Genomic DNA, 25358 nt, shown 5'->3' with positions numbered 1-25358 from the left:
GAAGGACTTGGGAGTGTTGGTGGGTGAGGGGCTGGACATGCCTTGTCTGTGTATGCTGGGATGCAGAAACTCCCTGTGCCCTGGGCTGATCTCACAGTGTGGGCAGCAGGGGAGGGGGGGTTCTACCCCTCTGCCCCCTCAGGTGAGATCCCCCTGCAGAGCCTCCAGATATGGGTCACCAACTTCAGAAGGATGTGGAGCTGCTGGAGAGGAGGCCATGGAGATGCTACGAGGGCTGGAGCCCCTCTGCTCTGGAGCCAGGCTGGGAGAGCTGAGGGGGTTCACCTGGAGAAAAGAAGGCTCCAGGGAGACCTGAGAGCCCCTTCCAGGGCCTAAAGGGGCTCCAGAAGAGCTGGAGAGGGACTGGGGACAAGGGATGGAGGGACAGGACAAGGGGGAATGGCTTCCCACTGCCAGAGGGCAGGGTGAGATGGGATATTGGGAAGGAATTCCTGGCTGTGAGGGTGGGGAGGCCCTGGCACAGGTTGCCCAGAGAAGCTGTGGCTGCCCCAGCCCTGAAAGTGTCCAAGGCCAGGTTGGAGGGAGCTTGGAGCAACCTGGGCTAGGGGAAGGTGTCCCTGCCCAAGGCAGAGGGTTTGAAAAGAGATGAGCTTTAAGATCCCTTCCAACCCAAACCATTCTGTGGTTTAACAAGATGAAGTTATCTGTGCAGTGTTTTATTTCAGGGAGAAAATAAAGCAAAGGGACAGGACTTTGAATTTATTTTTATATAGCTGGAATGTAGAGGATGGTAATGTATTTGCAAGAATTTTGGAAATCTAAACATTCTTTTGATTAGATACATCATATTGTTCCTTGGGTACAACATTTTAGCATGGGTCCTTAATGTTAATTTTTATACATTTACATTTTCTACATCAGCTTTTGGGGGAAGATTCTATTTAATTCCATAGGATTTTTTTGATTTGCACTGGTTTAACATATCACCCTTGTATAATACCATCATTTGCTAAGACATTATGTGGGTGTGGCATGAGATCTGCCAGATTTCAATGACATTGGTTTGGGTGACTTTTGTAATACCACTTGCAAACAACCATGTAGGGCTTTTCACTACCTAAACCTGGGCGTGCAATGGGCCAAGGCTGGTTGTGTGAGGTTCAGTAAGGCCAAGTGCTGGGTTCTGCACTTGGGTCCAACAACCCCACAGAGCTCCAGGCTGGGGCAGAGCAGCTGGAAAGTGCCCAGCAGGAAAGGCCCTGGGGGTGCTGGTCAGCAGTGGCTGAGCATGAGCCAGGTGTGCCCAGGTGGGCAAGGAGGCCAAAGGCCCCTGGGCTGTCCCAGCCATGGTGTGGCCACAGGCCCAGGGCAGTGCCCACCCCTGTGCTGGCACTGCTGGGGCACCTCCAGCCCTGGGGGCAGTTCTGGGCCCCTCGACAAGAGGGACACTGAGGGGCTGGAGCATGTGCAGGGAAGGGAAAGGAGCTGGGAAGGGGCTGGAGCAGCAGGAGCAGCTGAGGGAGCTGGGGGGGCTCAGCCTGGAGAAAAGGAGGCTCAGGGGGGACCTTCTGGCTCTGCAACTCCCTGACAGGAGGGGGAGCCGAGGGGAGTGAGGCTCTGCTCCCAGGGAACAAGGGAACACCATCAAGTTGTGCCAGGGGAGGTTTCAGTTGGATATTTGGGACGTTTTTTTCCCTGAAAGGGCACAGACTGCCCAGGGCACTGGTGGAGTCAACATGCCCTGAAATGTGGCACTTGATGGTAAGTTTAGTGGGCATGGTGGTACTCAGTTGAAGGTTGGACTTGATGATTTTGGAGGTCTTCTCCAACCTTAATGATTCTGTGATTCTATGATTTATAGAGTTGTGCAACTTGATGAAATGATAGTGGCTTTTAAAATGCTGATGGGTGCCATAGTTGCTGTTGTCAGTGTTCTTAGAAAGACACTATCCCATTTGCCAGTGAAATTCATGGATTAAAGCTGAATTTGGTGTGTGGTGCAGTGTTTCTAAATAATAGAGATCTTCAGGTCTGCAGTTTTCTGTCATCTAAACTCAGCTGTAAATTGGACCAATTCTTAGCTGCCGTTCTTCTTTCACAGATTATTTCTAAGACTGAAGGTTTCAGTAGCCATCCTTCATGCAGAAAGTTTGCTGGTAGTTTAAAATTATTATTATTATTATTCTTGGGTTTCCTAAATGGTGAAAAATGAGCTTTAGTTTATTGCTCCTGTCAGCTATCCTAGTCTGTATCCTGAGGCAAACTATAAGACAAAAGAATTGTTGGGGTTTTTTACCTTTTCAGCACTTGTGGAATGTTTTATTAAGGTAGAAAGCAGCAACTTTGGGTTTTGTAGCTAAAAGCTGTTGACTAAAAGCTGCACCTTGTTTGTGTGTGCTGCAGGTTCTGTGCACTACGTGAATGAGAAAGGAAAGACAAGGCAGGTGCTGTCCACTGACAGTCTGGTCCGAAAGCTCCTATTGCTGGAGGAAAGAGATATTTTACTTGTAATAACAGAGAACTTGCAGTTGTCCCTGTATGCACTTAGCCCTGAGGGAGAGGCAGACGAGCTCATGAAGGTAAGAGTCACACTACAGGGTAAAGTTGCAATATTTATTCTTTGTAAGTATTTGTTTGATTTTTTTTTTTTTTGATTATCACTATTTTGCTTATACATGAATTAACTGTTGTTTTTGTTTCTCAGATAATACCTTGGTGAACAAACAAAAGTATGCTCATTTAGAAGTGGAATAGGGTGATCTGTTACTGAACTTGGAAAGATGTTTTTTTTGATTCTGTGATCTTCCTGTTTTTTCATAATTTTCATTCATTTAGACCCCATCTTAATCCTTTTACACTTCATTGCCTTTTCCTAGTGATTTGGAAAAAAATTGGAAATTCCAGTATAATCAAGTATTTGTTAAAATGTGTTGTGGATAAATAGTCAATAATCTGTGTCCTCAGTTTTATTATCCTCAGAGATTTGGAGCTGCCTTGTCTTTCAGCACCTCCTCTGGGTGAACTGCCTTTGTCTGCACGTCTGAAACTGGGGAAGTTTTCTTACAGCTGAAAAGGCAAGGCAGCTTTCAAAAAATAAAAGCCCACTAGTCACAGAATCACAAATAATAATGTAATGACCCGAAAATTATTTGGGGCAAAAAGCAAACAAACCTCTTCCAGGACTTACAATCTCCCTGCCTCAAATAAAATACTGCACAGTTACAGAATGCTGCTTGTGGGTGGAACCCAACCCTTCACCTTCCTAGGATGTTTTGTCTTTTTATCTAAGATGGACAAAGACTGGACACTTGCATATTACAGGAGTGTCCACCTCTTATTCATCATTACCTATGCTTGACTAGAAGTAAGATTTGGTATTTCACATTTTAAAGTAATCTTTATCGAGTTCTAAGAGAAGACCTAGCGCAAGAGTAAAAAAGTGCTCCTTGCCTACCTAATTAACCCACTACAAGCTTTCTTGTATTAAGTTTATACATCACATTCATGGTACATTTAGTGGTGATCACTATTAGTGTGTCTGAACTGACAGATGGGTCTAGTTATTCTTACATCTTAACTTTTTAGCCAAACTAGGCGTTGAGATGCTTGCTGTCCTTCAGTGTGCTCCTCCCACCTTCTGTAAACTTATTTATGTGCTTATGGTTAACAGGTGAAGTTGAGTGGGAAGACTGCTCATTCTGCAGACATCATTCTAATAGACCATAGCCTGGTTGTTACAGCACTAGGTGAGACAGTCATCAGGTAAGAACTCCCTGAGAAGGGCCAGCTGAAAGGTTTACAGTCTGCAATGAGCTGAGTATTTTGCTGAAATGTTGGTTGTGGGTTTTTTTACCAGTAATGAAAGACTTCCAATATTTCCTAATTTTGTTTCTCAAAATAAATAGAGAAATGAAAGATTTGTTTCCTTGAGGACAAAATCTGATTATATATGGCCTGCTTTCTCTCTAGGTATTTTATTTTGTCAGACAGTGCTACCCAAATCTGTTCCTTCCTTGAGTGCTGTTATTGATTTCTTCTAAAAATAGATCCACCTGGGGGTTTTGCATGAAAATAGAGCCATTTAGCTGCTCTTGCCATTGTTACTGTCTGATCCTTAGGATACTCATAGCATCAGCAACTGGGAAAAAGTGCTTACTTTTCAGGTCATTTATCTGTTACCGTAACATAAGACAAGTAATTCAGTTACTCCTGTCCCTAATCCTTTAAAGTATGTATGTTGCTTTGCCATGCTGTTATGTTACTGTGTTCTGTACTTTTACATTTTTGCATCTTTAAAAAGTATTTTCTCCCTGTCTTTACTATGCCTTATTCTATCTGTTTCCACTAACTTTTTTGGAGGGTGGGAATGTTCCATTAACATCAGTAGCTCCCTGTCTGCTACTATCAGACAGGACCTTCTGTTAATTTTATGAGAATGCAATAAAGACCAAGTATCAAGAAGGAATATATTTTATGGCAGTGTTTAGTTCTAGAGAATAAATCTGGAATCCAAAGGACTGGTGGCTAACCAAGGGATATTCTTAAAATAGAGGAGGAAGCATAATTAGGGAGGAGGAAAATTGCAAGTAGCCCTAATTTTTTTCCTTTTTTTTTCTTAAAGCTGGTTTTGCTTCTGACTCCTTTCTTCATAGTAGAATATCCCAAAATGTGCTGCAGATTAAAAAGTCAAAAGAAAAGGATTGTTAAGAAATTCACATTCCAGAGACAGCTACTGACAATTTACTTCTAAAAATTGAATGATCTGGGTATTAGGGAAATAGTAAATTCATGCCATGTGCAGCATCCTATTGATTGTGTTTAGCAAGACACTTGGAAGGAAAAGCATTGTTACCACTGCTGGTTTGTGTGCCTTAGGTTCTGGGATTTGGACCGAGATGAGAACTATGTGCTCTCCCCAGATGTGCAGTTTGGCTTTGAAGCAGGAGAATGTATTAACTGTGTGTCTTACTGCAGTGCTAAAGGTGAGAAATAACATGGGAGCTGTGATCTCTTGGTCCTAATCCTTGTCAAACCTCAGCCTGCCGTGCCCTGGAGTTGTTTCGGTGTATTTGCCTTGTGGTTGAGGATCTGGGTGGCAGTACGTGATGGAGAAGGTTTTAGTTTGGATAGAAATGGGCCTTTGGAGGTGCAGGGAGATCATTCAATGCTCCACCACACCTTGACCGACTGTGGAGGTGTCTCATGGCCCACAAGCTGGATTCCCTTTGGTATTCCTGGAGTACTCCTAATGCACCCCAGCGTGCTTTGGTCATTCAGTCAACAAGCCCACAGTACAGCTAGTACAAAGGAGAGCTCACCAGCATGTAAGAGATGCCAGATCTCTAAAATGGATCTCTTCTACGGAGCTGCTCTTGTGCACCATCTGGTTTGCTAGTGCAGGCACAACTTATCTCCTGGAATGGTTTTCAGTGGTCGCTTGCCCGTGCTGACTAAAAAACCAGCTATTCAAAAATAAACACAGGCCCTATTAGGAGCAGCTGAGGTCACCTGGCTTGTTCAGCTGGAGGAGAGGAGACTGAGGTCAGACCTCATGGGGCCTGTAGTTTCCTCAGGAGGGGCCAGTGGAGGGGCAGCTCCCATCTCTGCTCCCTGTGACCAGGGACAGGACACCAGGGAACGGCTGGAGCTGTGTCAGGGGAGGGTTAAATTGGATATTAGGAAAAGCTTCCTTCCCCAGAGGGTGGTTGGCACTGAACAGGCTCCCCAGGGCAGTGGTCTTGGCCCCAAGGCTGCCAGAGCTCCAGGAGTGTTTGAACAACCCTCTCAGGAACATGGTGGGATTGTTGGGGTGTCCTGTACAGAGCCAAGAGCTGGACCCAATGATCCTTGAGGGTCCCTTCCACCTCAGGATATTCTATGGTTCTATATTCTGAGAAATGGTTAAAATGAAGTCATTATCTGATACATTTAAAAGATAACTTCATCTGGTAGCTTAAAAGGTGCACCTTGCCATGTGGAACATCTCTTATTGTTTCTCAACAAAGATTCCCCAGGCCAGGGCTAGGATGTTGGTTTGCAGTGAGGCAAAAAAGAGTTCTGTGCAAGGTGGATTCTCAGTACCTGAGAACTGGAGTTGACTGCCTGTTACATTGTCTACATTCCCCTGAGGTTGAGGTGTTTGTGAATGGCAGGGCTCTTGGCCGCTGGGACAAGCAAAGGGAGAGTGGCGATGTGGAGGAAAACAGCAGGATCCAACCAGAGCACACGGGCTTTGGAGGGCAAGGAGAAGTGGAAGTTCCAGGCATCCACAGAACTTGAGGGAAATGTCACTCAGATAAAGGTAAGAAAGGAAAGAGCTTCCTTGAATGTTGGTGGGACTTCACAACCATTAGATGAATAGATCACCTTCGTGAAACAAATGAACACGATCACTCTCATAAGGATATGTGTCCCACCAGAGGTTAGTCCTCCTTAGGAGGAAAAAACATGAAAATGAAGCAACTTTTAAATTGAAATGGGCAGAAATATTCCCTGTTTGTAGCTAGTCTCTCCATCATATGTCTCATCGACAAACCCTTTGGATTCAGCACCCTGAAGTCATCTTCTGGAAAAGAAAGGTTGTCAGGAATGTCAATGTTACGTAAATCTATTAAAATAACAAGCAAGAAAAGCTGAGTAAAGGCATGCTTTTGTTCATCAATAATTTTTTTGGTTTTGCCAATTTCTCGACCTAAAAGTTTGCTCTTGCTGCTAGTTGTGAAAAATAAAAAGATGTATTTACAACCAAATATGTCTAGGTGAGACGATGGTCCATCTAGAAGGGAATGCTATGTTTTTATGCACAAAATGGTATTTCTAGCTGCTTTTTCCTCCGAAAAACATTTCTTGTTTTCCACATAATTTTATGTGTGATAGTGTCAGACTAGATGGGAATAATAAATTTTCTCTTACAAATTTGTAAACCAAATGCTTTAAAACATCTCTACTGCTATTTACACTATTTTTAATGCTGAAGGCTATAATAAGATACAGCATTATAATATATTTTAACCCATTGTCTGTTAAGTGTCAGGGTGCAGCATTTTTATTTATTTGGAATATTTTCATTTGTCACAGTGAGGTTAAACAGTGTCATTCTATACCTAATAGCATTTTGATATATGCAGAAGAGAAATACTGAGTGTAACAATCATGAATTTAACTTCAAAAAGTTTTATTTTAATAAACAACTTTTTTAACCACCACCATTCTACTGAAAGGCAAAGCTTGTGCTTTAGATTCTCCAGCATTTTTGGTTGTTGAGGTTTTATACCATATTGCTAAGTTTTTTCAATTTTTGAGTGTTTCTGTCATTCTTTATATCATTCTATTGCTGGCTTCATATGTGAGAACAATCCCCATTATTTTTCATAAGGAAAGAAAATCAAACATATATCTGGTGCCTTTCACGAGAAAGTAATTTTATATTTGTTGTTATTCTGTTTTCACATAGGAGTGGAAAGTATTTAAAAAGCAATGGCATTTGCTTCCTGGGTTTGGTGCAGAGTGAGGGTCCACAACACAGTCCTGCTTACAAAGTTCAATCAGAAGTGCTGTGAAAGTAGAGAATCCAAGTGTTTTATTAACATGCTTCAGTAACAAAAGGTGCAGGATATAGGCAATAGTGTGTGCCATGAGTATCTCATACATCTGCTAGTAAGTTGAGGGAATAGAAGAGATATAGGTGTTTGTGTCAGCTTGCCCATTCAAGCCTTTTCCAGATAACAGGATACAAAGCACTGTCCAGAAATAGCGCCTTGCTCCCAATGTTTGGGAGCCTAAACAAAAGCATTGCCAAACAATTGTCAACAAGCATAGTGGGTTTATCTCATCAAGCTGTCTTTAATTATGGAAACTCTGGATTATTTTTGTTGTGAGGAGGGCAATGAAGATGGTGCAGGGCCCTGAGGGGAAGCCGTGTGAGGACACTGAGGGCACTTGGTGTTTTCAGTTGGAGGAGACTGAGGGGAGACCTCACTGCAGTCACAACTGCCTGGGCAGGGGCAGAGGAGGGGCAGGACTGAGCTCTGCTCTGGGGGGACCAGGGACAGCACCCAGGGAATGGCTGGAGCTGTGTTAGGGCAGGCTCAGGTTGGATATTACAAAGAGTTATTAAACCTGTTTAATGCATGATGCTCTCTTGCAGCAGTAAATGTAAGGTGGTGCAACGGTATCTTAGAAAAAGAAGTGGTTTGAATTTAAAAACCACCTCCTTTGCTTAGAGTAAGGGAGTCCGAGTAGCTGGATAACAAGCATAATAGTTTGAATCTGTAATAGTTCCTAGTCATTGCCTATAGTTGTATTTAGATAGTAGGACTTCATGTATGGATAAAAATGTTTATTTATTTATTTATTTATGTCGTTCCCCATGTTATGTCTCTGGGGACATTACTGTGACTGTTTGAGACCATGGATGAAAGAGTGTGTGTTTCTTTCCCCATTCTGTACAGTGGGGCTCCCGAAAAAACCTGCTGGCAGTGAACAGCCTGAGCTCCGTGGTGATCCTCAGCGAACAGGCCATGTCAGCGCATTTTCATCAGCAGGTGGCCGTGGTTCAGGTGTCTCCCAACCTGTTCAATGTGACCACCTTCAGCACAGGAGCCACGCACAGCCTCCGTGTTGATATGAATGTTAATGGAGTCTTTGCTACTAAGGTTAATTGTTTTTTTTTTTTTTTTCATTTATTTGCTTAATCATTTGCCCAGTTAGGTGGATGGAGACTAAACATTGCAAGTCTTTAAGATAAACTTTCTTTGATGTTCAGCTTAATGTGTTACAGAGGTAGTGTTGTAATGGTAGCAGTGGTGCTGTGGTGGAGCTGGTTTTTCAGATAGCACAGGGACTCAGGAGGTCTCTTGGTGCTGACCAGAACCCGGAGAGCTTCTGGATTACCAAAACCCTTCCAAGCCAATGTACAGAGGAATTAGTAAATGGTGGCTATTGTGGGGGAGTTCTTGCTGTGTATTGTGTGCATTGTGTATTGTTTCCAAAGGTACTGAGTGTACACATTCATTTGGTGTTTTGTTTGTTCTAGGATGCTCTAGTATTCTGGAATGGGAAGCAGGTGATTGTCTTTGAGTGTTCAGGAGATACCTTCAGAAGTGCAGGTAGGACTTAAAACACTGGTCAGAGTTGCAATGTTTCTTTTCCTCCAGAGTTATATGTTCTCTTCATACATGGTACCTAATGGACTATAATCATAGAATCACAGAAGAGTTTGGGTTGGAGGGGACTTTAAAGTTCATGTCATTCCAACCCCCCTGCCATGGGCAGCAACAACTTCCTCTAGAGTGGAAAAAAACTCAAGGCTTGAGGAAACAAACTTCTATCTGCACAAAACACGGTATGAGGATAGAACTGCTTCTTTTAATGTTTTTTTTAAAGTACATCATTCCAACAGTTGATCAAGAACAGAATTTTTTCTTGTTTTTGTACCTGTGGCTCCTGTTGCCTTTACGGGTAGGACATGTCAATGGCTATTGAAGGCTTTTCCACTTTGCTTGGGAGAAAGTGTCATTGAGGTTACACATAAGAACTGGGAAAAAGAGTTCTAATCCCATCTCTCAGGAAAAATTGTCCCATAAATTTCTGTATATAGAGCCAAGTAAAGTAAATTAGTTTTTTAAATGATTAGTTCTCCCTAAATATTTCTGCCTTGAAAAATAAGTGATGTGGAATTCCATCAGTTCCATCCAAAATCATGAGATTTGTCTTATAAGAACCGTCAACTGTTTTCTGCTAAGTGCCTTATCTTGTCTGTATCTACTCCTTTATTTATAATTTTCCATGCTGAATCATTGTGTTATTACCACCACGGTCCCAACAATCTACACCACTCCTGAAGTGATTGCAAAGCTGTAGATTCCATTGTCCCTCTTCTGTTGCAGTTTGATGAAGGAAGGAGTGAATTCTCTTACCAGAACCTCACATGGCACTTGCCTTTGTCTTTCTTTCACTCCCCATAACAATTCTTTTCCCTTCCTCTCCCACTTGTTTCCATGGAGAGTGTACACACAACTGTTTACAGTGGGAGCTCCAGGTGTTGAATGGAGAAGGCAGCAACAGTGAGTTTAGGAATCAATACAAACTGACAGATTGAAAAAGGGATTTGGTGGAAGACAGTGGAAATTGAGTGCTTTTTAAGTTATTTTTTTCCCTTTTTATGGAACCCATTTATTGTAATGATGGCTTTGTTGTGATTGTTCCAGGCTCTTTTCCTTGTGACTCTCCAGTTCTATCTGTGCATGGAGAAAATCTGTACACGGTGGAGCCGTATCGGGTCCAGGTCCGCACCTGGCAGGTGAGGGCTGATGAAACCATGAAGGGACAAATATGCCTTATTTTCAAAGATTGATGTTAGACCTTGATACTTAAGTGGGTGATTTTTCCAAATCTGTTATAGATTTATACCTTTGTTATAGAAAAAATATATTGAGTATTTCAGCAGAAAGATCTTTGACATTTTGTGTTCTTTAAAAAGTCTGTCAATTTGAACATTACTGCACTGTAACTAAGAAGTATTTACAGACTTTAAGAGGATCAAAATTGTATGCAGGTCGAATATGTATATTACTGACAGGAAGATGAACATACTGAATATTCTTACAAGATAATGAAAAATACCCCCTGCGCATTTTGTGTGTTCTGCAAAATCTATTGCTGAACCTTTGCAGCCTCTGCTAATTTGTAAGAACCAAAACGAGAAATCTAATGATCAGAGTTTTATGATACCTCATTTTATTTAGGAAATAAATATTGTATTTTAGAATGGGTGTGATTTATATACATAAATATAATGTATTTATTTTTGCAGCTTTATATTTAAGGACCTTCAGAGACCCGTATTTATCTCCCTCTCAGTTGGAAAAGGTTGTGTTATTGAAGAGGACATTATCACAGAAGGATGCCTTTTAAATTTAGACTGGTTTTGAGGCTACATACCTGAAACACAGATTGCATTTGGAGGGATTGTGTATGTGTGTGTGTGGAGTTTCTCCACCTTGCTGGGAGTGATTTGCCTAACACAGAAGTTGAGCAGTTTGTGACTTGGTGATAAAATAAGTCCCTTCTAGTGAGGCTGTGGCCACACAAACCTGGTGTTTCATGTTTCTTCCCAGGGCACAGTTAAGCAGCTGCTGGTGTTCTCTGAAGCAGAGGGCAGTCCATGCCTCCTGGATGTCTGTGGGAATTTCCTGGCTGTGGGAACTGATTTGGCTCACTTGAAAATCTTCGATCTCTCGCGCAGGTAGTAATAAGGCTTTTTAAATTATCTGTTTATAGTTGAGCATGTATTTTGTGGGGAGTCTGTGATTGGTTTTGATCTGATGAAAAGCAACAGCCCCTTTTGAATCTTGAGGCAATACATGCAGCCTATGGGAGCTGATGGCCTAAAGCAAGGAAAGAGCCATGGGATAATTAGGACGAGTCATGGGATGATGATGATCATTATTATTTTTAAAAGAGGATACTGTGAGTCATATTTCTGTGGATTTAAAAGTGAGTGGAACATTTATGGAAGATCAAGACAAGGATGCCCCATGTTTCTTCTGACAACTTGAACAAGAATTTAGTCTCAGAAGAGTTGAACTAAAGAAACTCCATATCTCCTCATAAATCAGCAAACTTGTTTCAGGAACCCACAGAGAAAGTGAACCTATAACCAAACACTAGATCTATTCTTCCTCCTGTTTAGGTTAAGAAAGAAGTTTACCTGACTTCAAACTTCATTATGCTCCCATGCTGACAAACATGAAAAAGATATGTAATGACATGTCCTTCAGTTAGGAAATTTAACTACTATAACAAATGTAATTTTGAAAAGTGGAAAAAGCTGAAGACTGAAATAGTTTCTGTTCTTCCTTTCATGCTGTCACCAGGAGTGCTAAAGTCTAGTTAGTTACCCACTGGAAACTACCTACGTTGGGATCACACAGATTCCACCTGGGAAATCGTATAAAGGTTTTTGAATTTGGGCAGGTTGTAACTAGCACAGGTATTGGATTATGATGTTGGATATGGAGAAAAAGTAGCTTCATGCATGCTGTGTGAAATTTTTGTGTTTGGTACTGAAAATACCCCTTCTGAAATGATGACAGTATAGCACTCTTTAATTTCAAAGCACCATAATTGGGCTAGAACGAACGAGAGGTCTAAACAGGTAACCCAAGAACATTATTTCTACAGAATCAAAGGGGTTTTTTTCATGGAATTGCATTATAGGTCTAAATTGCTGTCACTTAAATCACTGTCACTTTTTTTCACATTGTTTTGTTTCATGAGATTTGTCCTTTGTTGCTGACTGATTGCTAGGTTTATCTCTATACCAGCATTAAGATTCTTTTGAGATAAGAAAATATATAAATAGCCCCCACCAATGACATTTCTTTACTCGTGCTCCATGGTGTGCTTTCCATGCACAGAACTTTCGTGTGATGGGCTCTATTCAACATTCATAGTACTGTTCAATTTACTTCTGCAGGAAAAACAGGCCTCTGAATTCAGAACTCTGGTCAGGTGTTCTTGCTGTATTTTGGGAATCCTGTAGAAGCGTTGGAGTTTATTCTTGCTGATTCATTGAGGAAAGAGTGTCCATTAACTTATTCCTGAAGGAAAGGCAGTGGCAGCAGTCCTCTGGGGAGGAAGCTGCAGTCTGGGGCAGTGGTGTCATACAGTGGAAATAGTTTGTTTTTGAAAGTCTTACCCATAATTTGCAAAATGTTTTGGCTGATGCATATTACCAGTTGTTTGCCACCATGTGATTGAAGTTTATTCCCTCCCCCAGAGAGGCTAAAGTGCACTGCAACAGCAAGGACTTATCCCAGCTGCTCCCTGGCCGTGGGAGCATCTCGTCTGTCAAGTGCAATGCCAATGGCAGCAAAGTCAGCATCCTGCTCAGCAAGGTGAGGTCAGCCCTTCACCCCCACCTCTGGTGCAGGGCAAGGTTGCTGAGGGCTCAGGGTTCACTTCTCAGAAACAAACCTGCATGGTGCATGCAGTGTGTTGAGTCACGTCATGAAGTGTTGTGTCCCAACGTGTAACTAAAGACTAAAATTAAGGTCTCTTAAGGCTTTGTACCTGTGATAGGAACAACCCAGAAAAGGAAGGAGTATTTTAGTTAAGAAAGCTGCTTTGTAGCATTTCAAAGAAAGCCGAGGCTGACTTGATGGAATAGAAAAACAGCCAGAAGTTTTCTGGTATTCCTTCCTGAGAATGTCCTTGTGTGATTACCGGTAAAGAAAGCTGAGAGCATGAAGCAGATGAGGTAAACATACCTTTTTTCCTTTGTGACTGAGTGCTTCAGGAACTTTTTGTTTTCCCTTCTTGTAGGCAGATGGGAACATTGATTCCAAGATTTGTTTCTTTGATGTTGACATGGACAAAGTTACGGTCTTTGATTTCAAGGCTGAACAGGAAGATGGTGGAGAGAAGCTTTTTACTGGACAAGGCATTGGCAAGTAAGGAGCTTTATTTCAAAAAGCATTAATGGTGGATTTAAGATGGGAATCTGGCCTGTGAAGACAAGCACACTTTGATACTGACATTCCTCTGTCTTGTGTAGGAGCTTGTATGAACTTAATTATTTTTATTTCTAGAGAACTAATTAAAGGTGGTGCATTGTATGTCCATCAGGCTGCATCCCTGCACTGTGAGCTGCCAGGGAGTGCCAGACGAAGGGACCAGAAAGCAAATGCAAAATAAGCAGGAGGAGGTGGTTCTTCAGCCAACCTGCAGCTGAGCTAAGGAACTCCTTGCCAAAGGAAGTTAGAGATGATGAAGGAAGGGCTCATGGAGGTATTGGGCAAATTCACAGAAGAGAAATGCAGGGAGAGTTATTAGCTGTGTGGAATCCACACATGGCTCAAGAGGTCTCTAAGGGGAGTGTGACTGAGTGTAGGGGGGTATGTGCAGAGGTATTGCATGACTGGAACTAGGATCCAAATCTTAAAATAAAGAAAAATCTTGGAAAGCTACTCTTCCTTGAAGAGTTTACATGATAGGAACTGAAAAGAGGACATTCTGAAGGTCCTTGTTGGAAAAAATATTTTTAAAGTGCAGTAAGGGATGTTTTTGCATGGGTAAAAACTCATGAAATGTCTATTTAGAACTGTGCATGCAAACTGTTTTGTGGGAAATGCAGTGCTAGAAATCCTAGGAGCACAATGCAATGAAGTAGGAATTCTTGTGGAGTGTTACGGTACAAATTCCAAATTCCCATCTGGTTTTACAGTAATTTTTCTGACTGTATTTTTCTTAAGAAAAGCCAGCATTGGAATAGGTAGATTGTTTTTTTAGCAACTCTCTGCTATGGATATTACAAGCAAAAAAAAGTGGAATTACTCCTCTTAGCACTGAAAACCAGAAGACACCACTCAGCTCACCAAAAACTAAGGCCAGTGCAAATCTGGGGTCTTGAGTCTTGGTCAGTTATGCAGCAGTGTAGTGTATGAGTTGTGAGGAAATTCTTTCCAGCTGCAGTAAGTTGTGTAGCCCAACAGAGGCTGTCCCAAGCCAGTACTGCTGGTTCACTGCTATTTGAGCATCAATGTGAATAATCCATTTATCTGCACTTCATTTTAGAGGATCTTCAAATCAGAGTGAGTAAACTCACCAGAAACTTATAATAATCTCTGCCTCTTCTGCTTCTCTTTCCCTCCTCCTGAGGCAAACTCTAAACAGTCCCAGGTTTTTTACTCAAATACTCCTTTTCAGTTTGCAAGTTATTTATTTTGAATTATGTGGCAGGGAAACGACTTTGGGTATTTCTGCAGCCCTTTGAATCCCTTTTAATTTGCCTTCCAGCCCTATTCCAACCCTCCCCACAAAGTTGACCCTTCGGTGGTGACAGCAAATGAGAAAATATTTTGATGCTGTCTTTGGTTTCTCTTTTAAAAAATTTGACGCCTCCCAATATTTTGTATTTCTTCAGAAGAATACTAAGCCATTGCTAAAATAATCTGATTCTGTGTGTCTGGAGTTTTGACATGGCCTGCACTGAAGTAATATTGAAATGCCTGAAGGAGGCAGTAAAATGTTATTGTTTAAACTACAGCCTCAGAGTGGATTTCCCAAGGCTGCAGGGGTTCTCCTGGTGCTTAATGTGCTGTTCCACAGTGCCTTGGAATTCTTCACACGCAGCAGCCAGGTGGGGCTTGGTATCTTCTTCTGGGTAGAATCAACAGGCCTCAAGCTGTGCCAGGGAAGGTTTAGGTTGGATATTGGGGAAAAATTCTTCAGTGAAAGAGTTGTCAGGCATTGGAACAGGCTGCCCAGGGCAGTGGTGGAGTCTCCATCCCTGGAAGCGTTCAAAAAATGTGTGGATGAGGCACCTGGGGACGTGGTTTACTGGTGAACATGGTGGGGGTGCTGGGTTGATGGTTGGACTTGGTGATTTTAGAGAGCTTTTCCAACTGTAATGATTCCATGATTTCAAGACCGAGCTGAGGTAACCCCTGTGCTGTAGCACCCACACCAGTAGCAGTCACTGAGGTGGATTGTTTGAAGGGTGTTCTGTAGGACCTGGAGTCTCAGAGAGGCAGATCTTGGGTGCCTGTTTGTGTTTGTGGCAGTACCAGCTCTTGCCTTACAGAGATGTAGAAAACACGTGTCCTGAAAATGTGGTCAGTGTACACAGACCAAACTAACAGTGCTGTGGCCATGTGTGAAGTGTAGAGGCAGGAATATGTGTCTGGTTAATGCTGCAATACGGAGAATAAATTACATGCTTTATTTACACTCGTGCACTGAATGCGCTGGAATTATTTTGTCTCCCTTTCTACATTTTTTCTTGTCTCTTGGTAGGTCTGTAGTGGAGTATCCAGAGCTGCACAATCACATCCCTGCTTGCCATTTCTGGGACCAGTATGAACCAAGGCTTTTTGTATGTGAAGCAATTCCTGAAACAGGACTCCAGTCTTCAGACCAGAAGAAAAACCAGGCTGAGAGCACCGTACAGTCTTTTTTATTGGTTTTATCTTGCTTTACGTGGAGTTCTCCCTGTCCAAGTAATAAATCCTTGGATTTGTTTTAGGATGTGGGAGAGGGTAGTACCCATAATCTGGTACAAAAATGAGTGGTGAAAGCCTGTGTTTGGTGTCTGTGCTTCAGACACTGTATGGCAGCTCTCTGGTTTGATCCCAGCTTGCACACAGTAAAGAGGACAAAGAGGGGATTTCTTTATCTCTGCTAGAATTTTGGGGATGACCATAATGCAAGCTTGTATCTGGAGGAGAGTTTTTCAGGTGACATTATTGGGTGGATTGATAATGTACAAGTTCTTAACTTAAAATGCTGATTTTATATCTTGAGTCCACTTTTAGCAGCAAGAATGAATTTGGTAGAATAACAGGGACACTGTTGTTAAGTGAACAGAGAAATATGCTCTTCCCACCCAGTCCTTCCCATCTTCAGCTTTTCTGGACAGATATTGGACATCTTTGAGACTTCCCAAACTATCTGTTATGATCTCTTTTACATTAGAAAAAAGATTTATTTTTATTGATCAGAAATTTTCTAATCAAAGATTTCTTTTATCACACCAAGAATTCTTCCCCTCTTCCCCTGCTACTGTGCTTGTAGAGGTCCTTACCTCTCATACAGAACTACCTGTCCTGCATAAACGTTCAGTTGATTTGAAATGTCCATGTTGATCTCAAGTTTTGCGATTCGTGCATTATTTTAATTAAATCTCTTAAGATTAGAAATAGAAAGCTCTTTGTGTCTTTTTATTTGTTGAAATGACCTTAGAAAGATCATGAGAAGATGGGGAGTAGCGGAATAGGGATGTCTCAAAAGGCCTGGGTAAGGTCTTCTAGTCAGGGGAGAATAGTTTAACCTAATATTCCTCATGTAAAAAACTTAAAATGTTCGGCTGCTACATAAAGTTGAAAAAATAAGAAGATAGAAAAGGAATGCAACTTACTTTTTGGCCCTTATTCAACAGAACCTTTTACTGTCTGCATATGCTTTAAGAAATGAGAAGTCTGATTGACTTCTGTTGGAAATAAATGTGTTACTTTGACTTGAGTCAAGTCAATATTTCAGCTGTTACAGGAACTATTCCCTGGGATCTCAAAGCAATCAGTGAGCTGCTGAACTTACAATAGCAATGATATAATTTTTTTTAAAAAAAAAAACAGGTGTGGCTGCCCCATCCCTGGAAGTGTCCAAGGCTAGGTTGGACAGGGCTTGGGGAAACCTGGTCTAGTGGAAGGTGTCCCTGCCCATGGCAGGGGGTGGAATGGGATAAGCTTTCAGGTCCCTTCCAACCCAAGCCATTCCATGATTCTGTGATTCTGCTTCTTTGCCCTGAGCCGGGTCTGTCAGGGAGGCTCCTGGAGCAGCTGTGGCCTGGGGCTTTTCTCTCTGTAGTGGGTGAAAGTGGCTGCTGCGAGGTGCCTGTGCAGAGGGAGTCCCTGGCTGCTCACAGGAGGGAGGAAGCCTGTGGCCCTGCCCTCCCCAGCAGCTATGTGTGCCAATGGATATGTCATATTATTTTCAAGAGAAGCTTCTGCCAAGTGAATATGGAAAATAAAAACAAAGAAGGATATTGCAGCATAAAAACAAAACAATGCTTTGCTTCCTTTTCCAGATGGATGTTTGGATTATATCATTCTTCAGCACTGAAGAGCATGGCCTTTTGCTGCAGGACAGCTTTCCATTGCCTTCATCCTATGAGGTTCTACTGGGCATAGAGGTGCCACATTATTACTTTGCAAAAAAGGTGAGGCAATCTTTAACAATTGCTTCCCTTTCCAGAAGTTCAGACTTTGCATAGGGATCAAATTTAACCAAATTGAGTCTGGGGTGAGTAGAGGAACTCCAATGGCAGTGGCTGCATCACATGTAGAAATGACATAAAGAGAATTCTAATGCAGGTGAACTTGGCAGGATCTTGGCATTTGCAGTGATTTGGCTTTTTGTGGATATTGCAGACTGGATGTGACGTGCAAGTGTAGGAGACACAGGAGTTACCAGGGAATGCAACTTAAAAGGGATGTGAAAAAAAGTCTGCTTTATCTGTTCACTGTGCCTGTTGCAAGTACAGGGGGTGTGTGTGTGTGAGCTTTATGTAGGCTGTAAGAGAGAACATTTCCTACTCGCTTTGGCAGAAGCAATCCATTTCCTTGTTGGAATGGAGCTTAATCACCAAGAAACCTAAGAGAGCAAGAATAGTCATCTTGCACCATCACCAAATACTGCAAATGCCAGAAGTGCAGGCTCTCACTTCTTAAACTTGAATTTCAATCCAAAATTGTTTGCATCTCAGGTAAAGAATCCCCTGCATGATTCCTTCCATACTGGGAGAGCTGCAGCCTTTTACCTACAAATTGGTTTCTGGTGAAGCTCTGACCTGAGTTTCCTGGTGCCTCTCAGGATGATGATTTCCTCGGTTCCTGTCTTGCAGGGGAGTGTAACAGGGTGTTTGTTCCACTAAGGCACATAGTTTTGTAAAACCTGCAGGAAATTAATATTAATGAGACTTCTAATCCTCTAAATCATCTGACTAAGGCCAGTTGGGTCATGCAAACCTAATTTCATGTAGTTTAAGAGCAGTGTTAAACAGGGAAAATACATGTAGATGTTTTTCTACTTAACATGTTCAGATTCAAAGCAGCACTTTGCAATTCATCCCCTTCAAAGCACGGCCTCTTGTCACCCTTTCTGTGCAGATCAAGCTTTTAGAGTTGTACTCTGTTTTGCTTTCCTTTTTCTCTCAATTTGAAAGGTCAAATATGATATGCTACATTTTCCAGTCTTTCTTTTAACACTTCCCCAACATGTCTCATGCTATTTTACTTTGATATTATGTCCTTTTCTTTTTTTTTTTTAACTCTGTATGGATTATTGCTGCCATTAGTTGTGTTTTCGGAGGGGATGTGTCTATAAACCTGTAAGTATCTGCATTGTTTTGCTCCTCTTCCTTCATCCTCTGCTCCTCTCTCTTCTGCTTCCATTTTCTTCCTTGGTAGGTTGTTGTCTCCTCACGACTTAATCACTTGTTACATAATAATTCATTTGGGAAGCCTGATTTAGTATATGAACAGAGTCTGCTTAAATACAGCAAACTGAGCTGATGCAACAAGCCTGTTTTGACCAAGTTTCATTCCAGGGCTTCTCCTTACTCACTATAATGTCTTTACTGTCCTAGTTCCAGAAATTCCCCAAGTTCTAGTCAAACACATTTGTGCTTTTGATTTCTGTCTTTAACTGTACCTAAGACTTCCACTGTATAATAATATAATGCTATTTTTTGTTGGCTTCTGTAAACCTTAATATTTAGTTATCTAAATATACAATGGAGGTATAGTGTATGGGGAACTTGGTGTCCTTCATGACTCAGAGGATCTTCCACTGTGCTTGGCTTGGGGAAGCTTCCTTGTTACACTCCAGACAGATCATTTGACACTGAGGATTGAGACTTTATTCTGCTTCTGAATAATGATTGAATTGCTTTGAGCTTTGTCAGCCTTTCAGTGACTGGTGAAAGTATCCCTGAAGCTCCAGAACTGGTAGTTATATAGGGAAGGGTTTGAACCTGAGCTGCAGTATTCAGAAGCTTCACATGAAGGCAAGGATAAAAGAACTGAGTCTGTATAGTTGACTTACAGAGCAGCAGACTAATGTTGGAGAGGAGACTAAACTTGGAGAAATGCTTATCTGAAATCTTCAGAAATCTGGGGACTTAATTGTTGCTATTATAGTGGTAGTAGTAATAATAATAATAATAACTATAATAATAGGAGGTTACCTCTCTGTGGTATTATACCAACCTCAAATGATCACTTGACATGCTGTGATTGTTCACTGCAATGTGCTCATCTCTTCTATGATAGTCCATACTTTGGGGCATTTTCTAGGAAGTTCTTAAACCTCTCAACTATTGTCACTATTGATCGTGGTCCTGCAGAAATAAACAACTTGGACTGTAGTGGGAATAATGTAACTAATTACATGTACAAAGGAATAAGTTTCAACCTGCCTGATCCTGAAATGCCAACCTGCTTTTAGCTGGGAGATGCTGAGAACGGAGCACCAGAGCCTGGCTCAGCTACGGTCTCTCAGATGGCTGCAAGGAGACCCATGAGAGATTTTATTGGCTTGGGAGACTGTGATAAGACCACCCAGGATGCCATGCTGAACTTCAGCTTCTATCTGACCACTGGAGACATGGATGAGGCCTTCAAATCCATCAAGCTGATAAAAAGGTATCAGAACTATTTGTATGTGTTTCTTTTTGGGTGCAGTATATTTTTTGTTCGAAGTTTGTGTAAAGTGTTGATCCTTCTAAATTCTCCTTACCTTTTCCCTCTCAGATTTCATTCTCCCTTTCATTTTTAACAAGATGAAAAATATTTATTTTAAAGACATCTTAATGCATTCTTTGCTTATTCTTTGTCTACAAGGCATTGCAAGCTCTGTGAGTCTTTTTTACTGAACAGGAAAGAATAACTGATAACCAGCAACCAATCCTGTGTCTGAATGGCAAAAATCTCATGTCATCGCTAGAAGAAAATGGAACATTCACAACTTTATTTATACATCTAAAATAATCACAGTAATACCGAGTATTACAGACTTACCAGCCACATAGCTGATTTTTAAATTTAAACGTACATTATTATAATATGGATATTGCAATATTAGGAGAAATAATATAATGTCTCTTAAATACTCCACAATATTTTATTTTAAAAAACCCTGCATTTAATCATAGCATATTATTTCTGGAATTATTTTTTTCCCCAGAAAATAATGCAGGCAAATGAATACTAATTTTAGTTGGTTTTTACAAACCTACCTCTAGAAGAAACTCTTTGTCAGCTTTATGGTGCTTACCCTGATAGTCTAGAGCAGTGCAGTTGTTCTAGAGTATCAGACTCTTTTGGGTGTTGCTCACTTGGAATGTGGTGCAGAGCAGCAGTCGGGGTTGAGTTTCTTATCACATCCAAACTGAGTGCAGAACAGAACTCAAGAGCCAGCTTGATGATCACATTTTAACAAAGTCTGGAAATAGTGATAGAGAAGCAAAGCAGTGTACTCAGCTGGGAGCAACACAACAGTCCTAAGGGATTTGTAACATTCACAGCTCGTGGTCCCTCAAACCTGTCACTAACTGTGCTCAGAGCAGCATCCTGAGAGCTTTTAAACACCTGTCATTGCTTCAGGTTCCTGTATCCCAAGTGTTCCTGCATAATAGTTTTTGGTGTGTTGTCTTTCTTCCTGAAAATCACATGCACAGGACTTTTGTGAGCCCGTGTGCCTGTCAGGGTGAGGCTTAGAATAGGCCCAATTCCAAAGGGATTAATTTCTCACTTGGTTACCACATTAAGTTACCAGGCAGGTTGTTTTCAAATCTCATGCTGAAGTCCCTGTCTATGTGTCTTACTTTGCAGTTTGGGTGCTTGAGTGGCAGCTCTGTTCTCTGTATGCCCTGTGGTATGTGCCTCTGAGCACTGCTGGGCAGAGCTGGTGTCCTGCTGTAGCACTCTGATGTCACAGCAAATGTTAAAGCTGACTGGGAAGAAAAGAAACCAATTTGAGCTGAAATATCTGTTTTTAATAATAGTTCCCAACGATGTAAGTCGATCATATCTGTGATTATGAGGGAGTCCAGGAAACCTCCTGTAGATATTTGCCCTCAATGTAACACTGAAGTAGATTTTTCAGCAGCATATGTGGCCTGTTCTAGCTGCGTACCCTTCTCATTTTTAGTGTCTGTGTACAAATAGGACAAACCCAAACCTTTGTCTCAGGATACAAAAGAAGTGTCTGAAAAAATGCAAGTCAATTCTTCTGCATTCCCTTTCTTTACATTGAAATAGAGTTGCTTTTGCCTTTTACTCTCTGGGCTGTGCTGGGGCTGGGAGCAGGTGTTACAGCTAAAGTGAATCCATTCCTTGGAGAGAGGTGGATGGAAGGACTAGAGAGTCATGAAATTTGAACAGCTGTTAAACCCATCACTTATTCTATAGTGAGTTTTCTGCTTTCTCAGATTGCCTGTTAACTCCAAAGCCTATAGCTTTTTACTTTATTATTAGGGAGTAGGAGAACTTGATGCAGACAGAGAAAACGTGTTTAGTTCCCTCTTTCCTGTGTTCTCATTGCACACACTCGGTGTCTTCTCCGGCTGACCCTGCTGCCATGCAGCTGCCATGCTCTGTCAGGATTCTGACAATCCAACATTCTGTGCTGTACAGCAGAGGGAGAGGGCAATATAATATAAAATATATAACATTATGTGTTTTATACATATATATATATCGATGGAGCCCATCCAAATAATAATCGAGGGCCTCTGCCCACAAGAGTGAGCGTTGTGATGTCTTTCAACCCTTAAATTATAGCATATATTTATAGAAAACCAACTCCAGTGCAGATCTCCTTGGAGATCCTTCCCCTTTGCAGTGCTCTCCTCAGCACGGTGACTCCACGTAGTCGTTGTCCAGGCCGCGGCGGAAGCGGGCGGTGAGGGTGCGGCTGATGACGATGACGCGGGGGGCCATGCAGTCCTCGCGCCTGTGCAGGATGTTCCAGATCAGGATGGCAGCCGCCAGCGTGGCCAGAAGGCAGGCTCCAATGTTCAGGTAGCAGGACCAGGAGAGATTGGTGTATGGCCCGATGCGGTAGAACGTCACCAGTCCGATAACCAGAACAAAACCTGCAAGCAGAATGGCAGACTTGTTTTTAATGAGTTCTTCTCTTGAATTTCTGTAGTGGCAAGATGCCATAGGCATCTCAACATTTACAGACTGAACATCTGTAAAACCTGTCTATCCTTATTATAATGTGCTGGATGTGTTCTTGAATTCATATTTGGGCACAGTGGTACTGCCTGAAACAGAGGCTCAATGTTAGGTTTAAATCTGTTCTCTCTCAGCTGTGTTTCATATTACTTTTTTTTTCCCCATGCTCTTGGCTCACTTACACAGATGTCCTCTTTCTTATTCCCTTTGCCAACACAGAAAACAGCTGTATTAATGATAATAATAATTTAAATATTTTATACAGAAAATGTACACTTAATCTGAAATTTAAAAATTTCTATTTAAGGCAGGCCACTATGTGAAATGCAAAGATGATGAATAGCTAAATATCTTACAGAAATAATAAAAAACAATATACAGAAGGTTAAAACAAAGGGAAGGTGAAATAAATGGGATTTGTAGCCCTACTTTTTCTTTCTGAAAAAGTATTATGAGGCAGAAGTAATGTCATGCCTCCAGAAGCTTCTAAAGCAAAGTTTCTATTGCCCTCCTCACCTTAAGCACAGTACTAAGTTCCCTAAGAGGTAGGTAATATTAGAGTAGTAACACTGCACTTGTCTAGTGTTTCCATCCAGGTGTCACAATGCACAATCTGCAAAAACCCCCTGGTAGTTACATTACTGATGAGCAGTGAAGAGGTGAGGTGAGGTGACTGTTCTGTTCATGTTAGAACAAGGGGCAGAATCTGTATCCCTTGACTCCTACCTTTTTACATTGCTGAGACTGCCTGGAGAATGCATCGATAACCACGCAATCATCACAGAATCACAGAGTGCTTCGGTTGGAAGGGATCTTAAAGCTCATCCAATCCCACCCCCTGCCATGGGCAGAGACACCTCCCACTATCCCAGGTTGCTCCAAGCCCTGCCCAACCCGGCCTTGGACACTTTCAGAAGCCACAGCTTCTCTGGGCAACCTGTGCCAGGGCTTCCCCACCCTCACAGCCAGGAATTCCTTCCCAATATCCCATCTAACCCTGCCCTCTGGCAGTGGGAAGCCATTCCCCCTTGTCCTGTTGCTCCAGGTCATTGTCCCCAGTCCCTCTCCAGCTCTCCTGGAGCCCCTTTAGGCCCTGGCAGGGGCTCTCAGGTCTCCCTGGAGCCTTCTCTTCTCCAGGTGACACCCCCCCCACCCCCAGCTCTCCCAGCCTGGCTCCAGAGCAGAGGGGCTCCAGCCTGCTCTTCCTTCCTGCCCCTCTTGTCAAACAAAATTGTTTTTCATCTTTTAAAAGAAGTAATTTATGATTAGATTGAAACAAACGTACAAAGAAGCAAGTATGCCTCACTAACCAAGGAAAGGTTTCCTCTTTGTTCCCCTACACACTTCCTCAACCACCAGCATAACACAAGAGTTTCATTGCCAAAACGACCCCTTCATGAGGGGAGATGGAATAAACAAAGGCCCATAACCTGCCAGAACATTTCTGGACACCATCTTCCTAAGGTCATGGTCAAGGAGAAGTCAAGAGCAAGCAAGTCCAGTGGCTGTACAGTGTCTTCTCAGCTAGCCACACTGCTTGTGCCTGCACACACTGTCCCCATGGATACATGACAATGATGTGGTCCCTGGCTCTGGTCCTTTATTTTCCATCAAAGGTCCCATCCTGAGTATGCATTGTACCAAGTTTCTAAGAAGAGTACTACTAATGCAGGGAAGATGGAAAAGACGTAAGTTATATACAGATAAAAAAACAGAAGAGGAAAATGAAGTACAAGTAGGGGGAAAAAATCAATCATTACTTAAGGCATGACACTTGTACTGTTCTGACAGTCAGCAGTGTGAAGGCTGAATTCCCCTCATAATACAAACGCTGAATGAGTGTTCCTTCAGGAGATGTCTGGCATCTTTGGCTCTTCTGTGTCTACCTAGAAGGTGGTTTGTAACTCAGGTGCTTGCTGCACCTTCTCCTCCTGAGAGGAGAGCTGTGCCACAGCTGGCATGGCCAGGGGAGCTTTGGAGCGAGACATCTGTGCCTTGGAGCGAGACATCTGTGCCTGAGGACAGGTGAGGAGGAAAGAGGTTCTTAAAGGTTCTTTCCCTGCTCTGCTGTGAAAAAGGCCTGATGTTCCCTGGATGGATTTTAGGCTGTTGACTCAGTTGTAAGGACACAATAACCCCTTGATTTTGTCGGTAACTCTCTTAGTTATTTAACAGTTCAGCTTAGTTGTAAGTGAACGAGTTTCATCTGGGAGAAATGTGGCCACATGGAGTACACTGAGTTGCAGAACTTGCTGATCCACACAATCATGGTTTGCTGGTGCTCCCAAACAGAGCCTGCAGACTTGCTCAGGGGGACATTTCCATGTTTGCAAGTCAGAGGTGGATTCCCAGCACACAGTTGGTCATCCAGTGTTATTTCCAAGTATACAGGTTTGAAAGTTGCTTCTTGACTCCTGTTCAAAAAAATACTGAGTAAGAGCAGAGGTAGAAAAATGGTGAAGTTGTTGTTTTTGACAAATTAAGCTTGAATCTTGGTTGGTTTTTTTCCCCCGGAAATCACTGTTGGATGACACACTGATATCATGATTCATGCTTTGTAAAGTCCTGGTCCTTTGAAGCCAGGCAGATGTCATCTATATCCTTGGATGGACTCTTGAAGGCAAATGAGGGAGCTAATTTTTCTGTATATTCATA

General features: G+C 42.2%; 2 protein-coding genes across 3 annotated transcripts in view; one reads left to right on the top strand and one right to left on the bottom strand.

Moving 5' to 3' along the window:
• Positions 1-25358, top strand: part of IFT140 (intraflagellar transport 140) — an 83134-nt gene that overhangs the window by 11339 nt on the left and 46437 nt on the right. For both annotated transcript variants that reach the window (XM_050317604.1, XM_050317605.1), the window contains 13 exons: positions 2365-2540; positions 3632-3723; positions 4837-4943; positions 6114-6262; positions 8412-8615; positions 8996-9068; positions 10170-10261; positions 11079-11206; positions 12743-12860; positions 13288-13415; positions 15760-15907; positions 17549-17680; positions 19969-20165. In XM_050317604.1, the coding sequence (XP_050173561.1) occupies positions 2365-2540; positions 3632-3723; positions 4837-4943; positions 6114-6262; positions 8412-8615; positions 8996-9068; positions 10170-10261; positions 11079-11206; positions 12743-12860; positions 13288-13415; positions 15760-15907; positions 17549-17680; positions 19969-20165 (1744 nt within the window). The remainder of the gene's footprint in view (positions 1-2364; positions 2541-3631; positions 3724-4836; positions 4944-6113; positions 6263-8411; positions 8616-8995; positions 9069-10169; positions 10262-11078; positions 11207-12742; positions 12861-13287; positions 13416-15759; positions 15908-17548; positions 17681-19968; positions 20166-25358) is intronic.
• Positions 20621-25358, bottom strand: part of TMEM204 (transmembrane protein 204) — a 30945-nt gene continuing 26207 nt past the window's right edge. The window contains exon 3 of the mRNA XM_050317751.1: positions 20621-22618. Within this exon, the coding sequence (XP_050173708.1) occupies positions 22374-22618 (245 nt within the window). The 3' untranslated portion in view covers positions 20621-22373. The remainder of the gene's footprint in view (positions 22619-25358) is intronic.

This window comes from Myiozetetes cayanensis, unplaced genomic scaffold (assembly GCF_022539395.1).
Source record: "Myiozetetes cayanensis isolate MyiCay16 unplaced genomic scaffold, myiCay2020 scf20-37, whole genome shotgun sequence".
NCBI classification, from domain to species: domain Eukaryota; kingdom Metazoa; phylum Chordata; class Aves; order Passeriformes; family Tyrannidae; genus Myiozetetes; species Myiozetetes cayanensis.
This window is presented reverse-complemented; position numbering and strand designations above follow the sequence as displayed.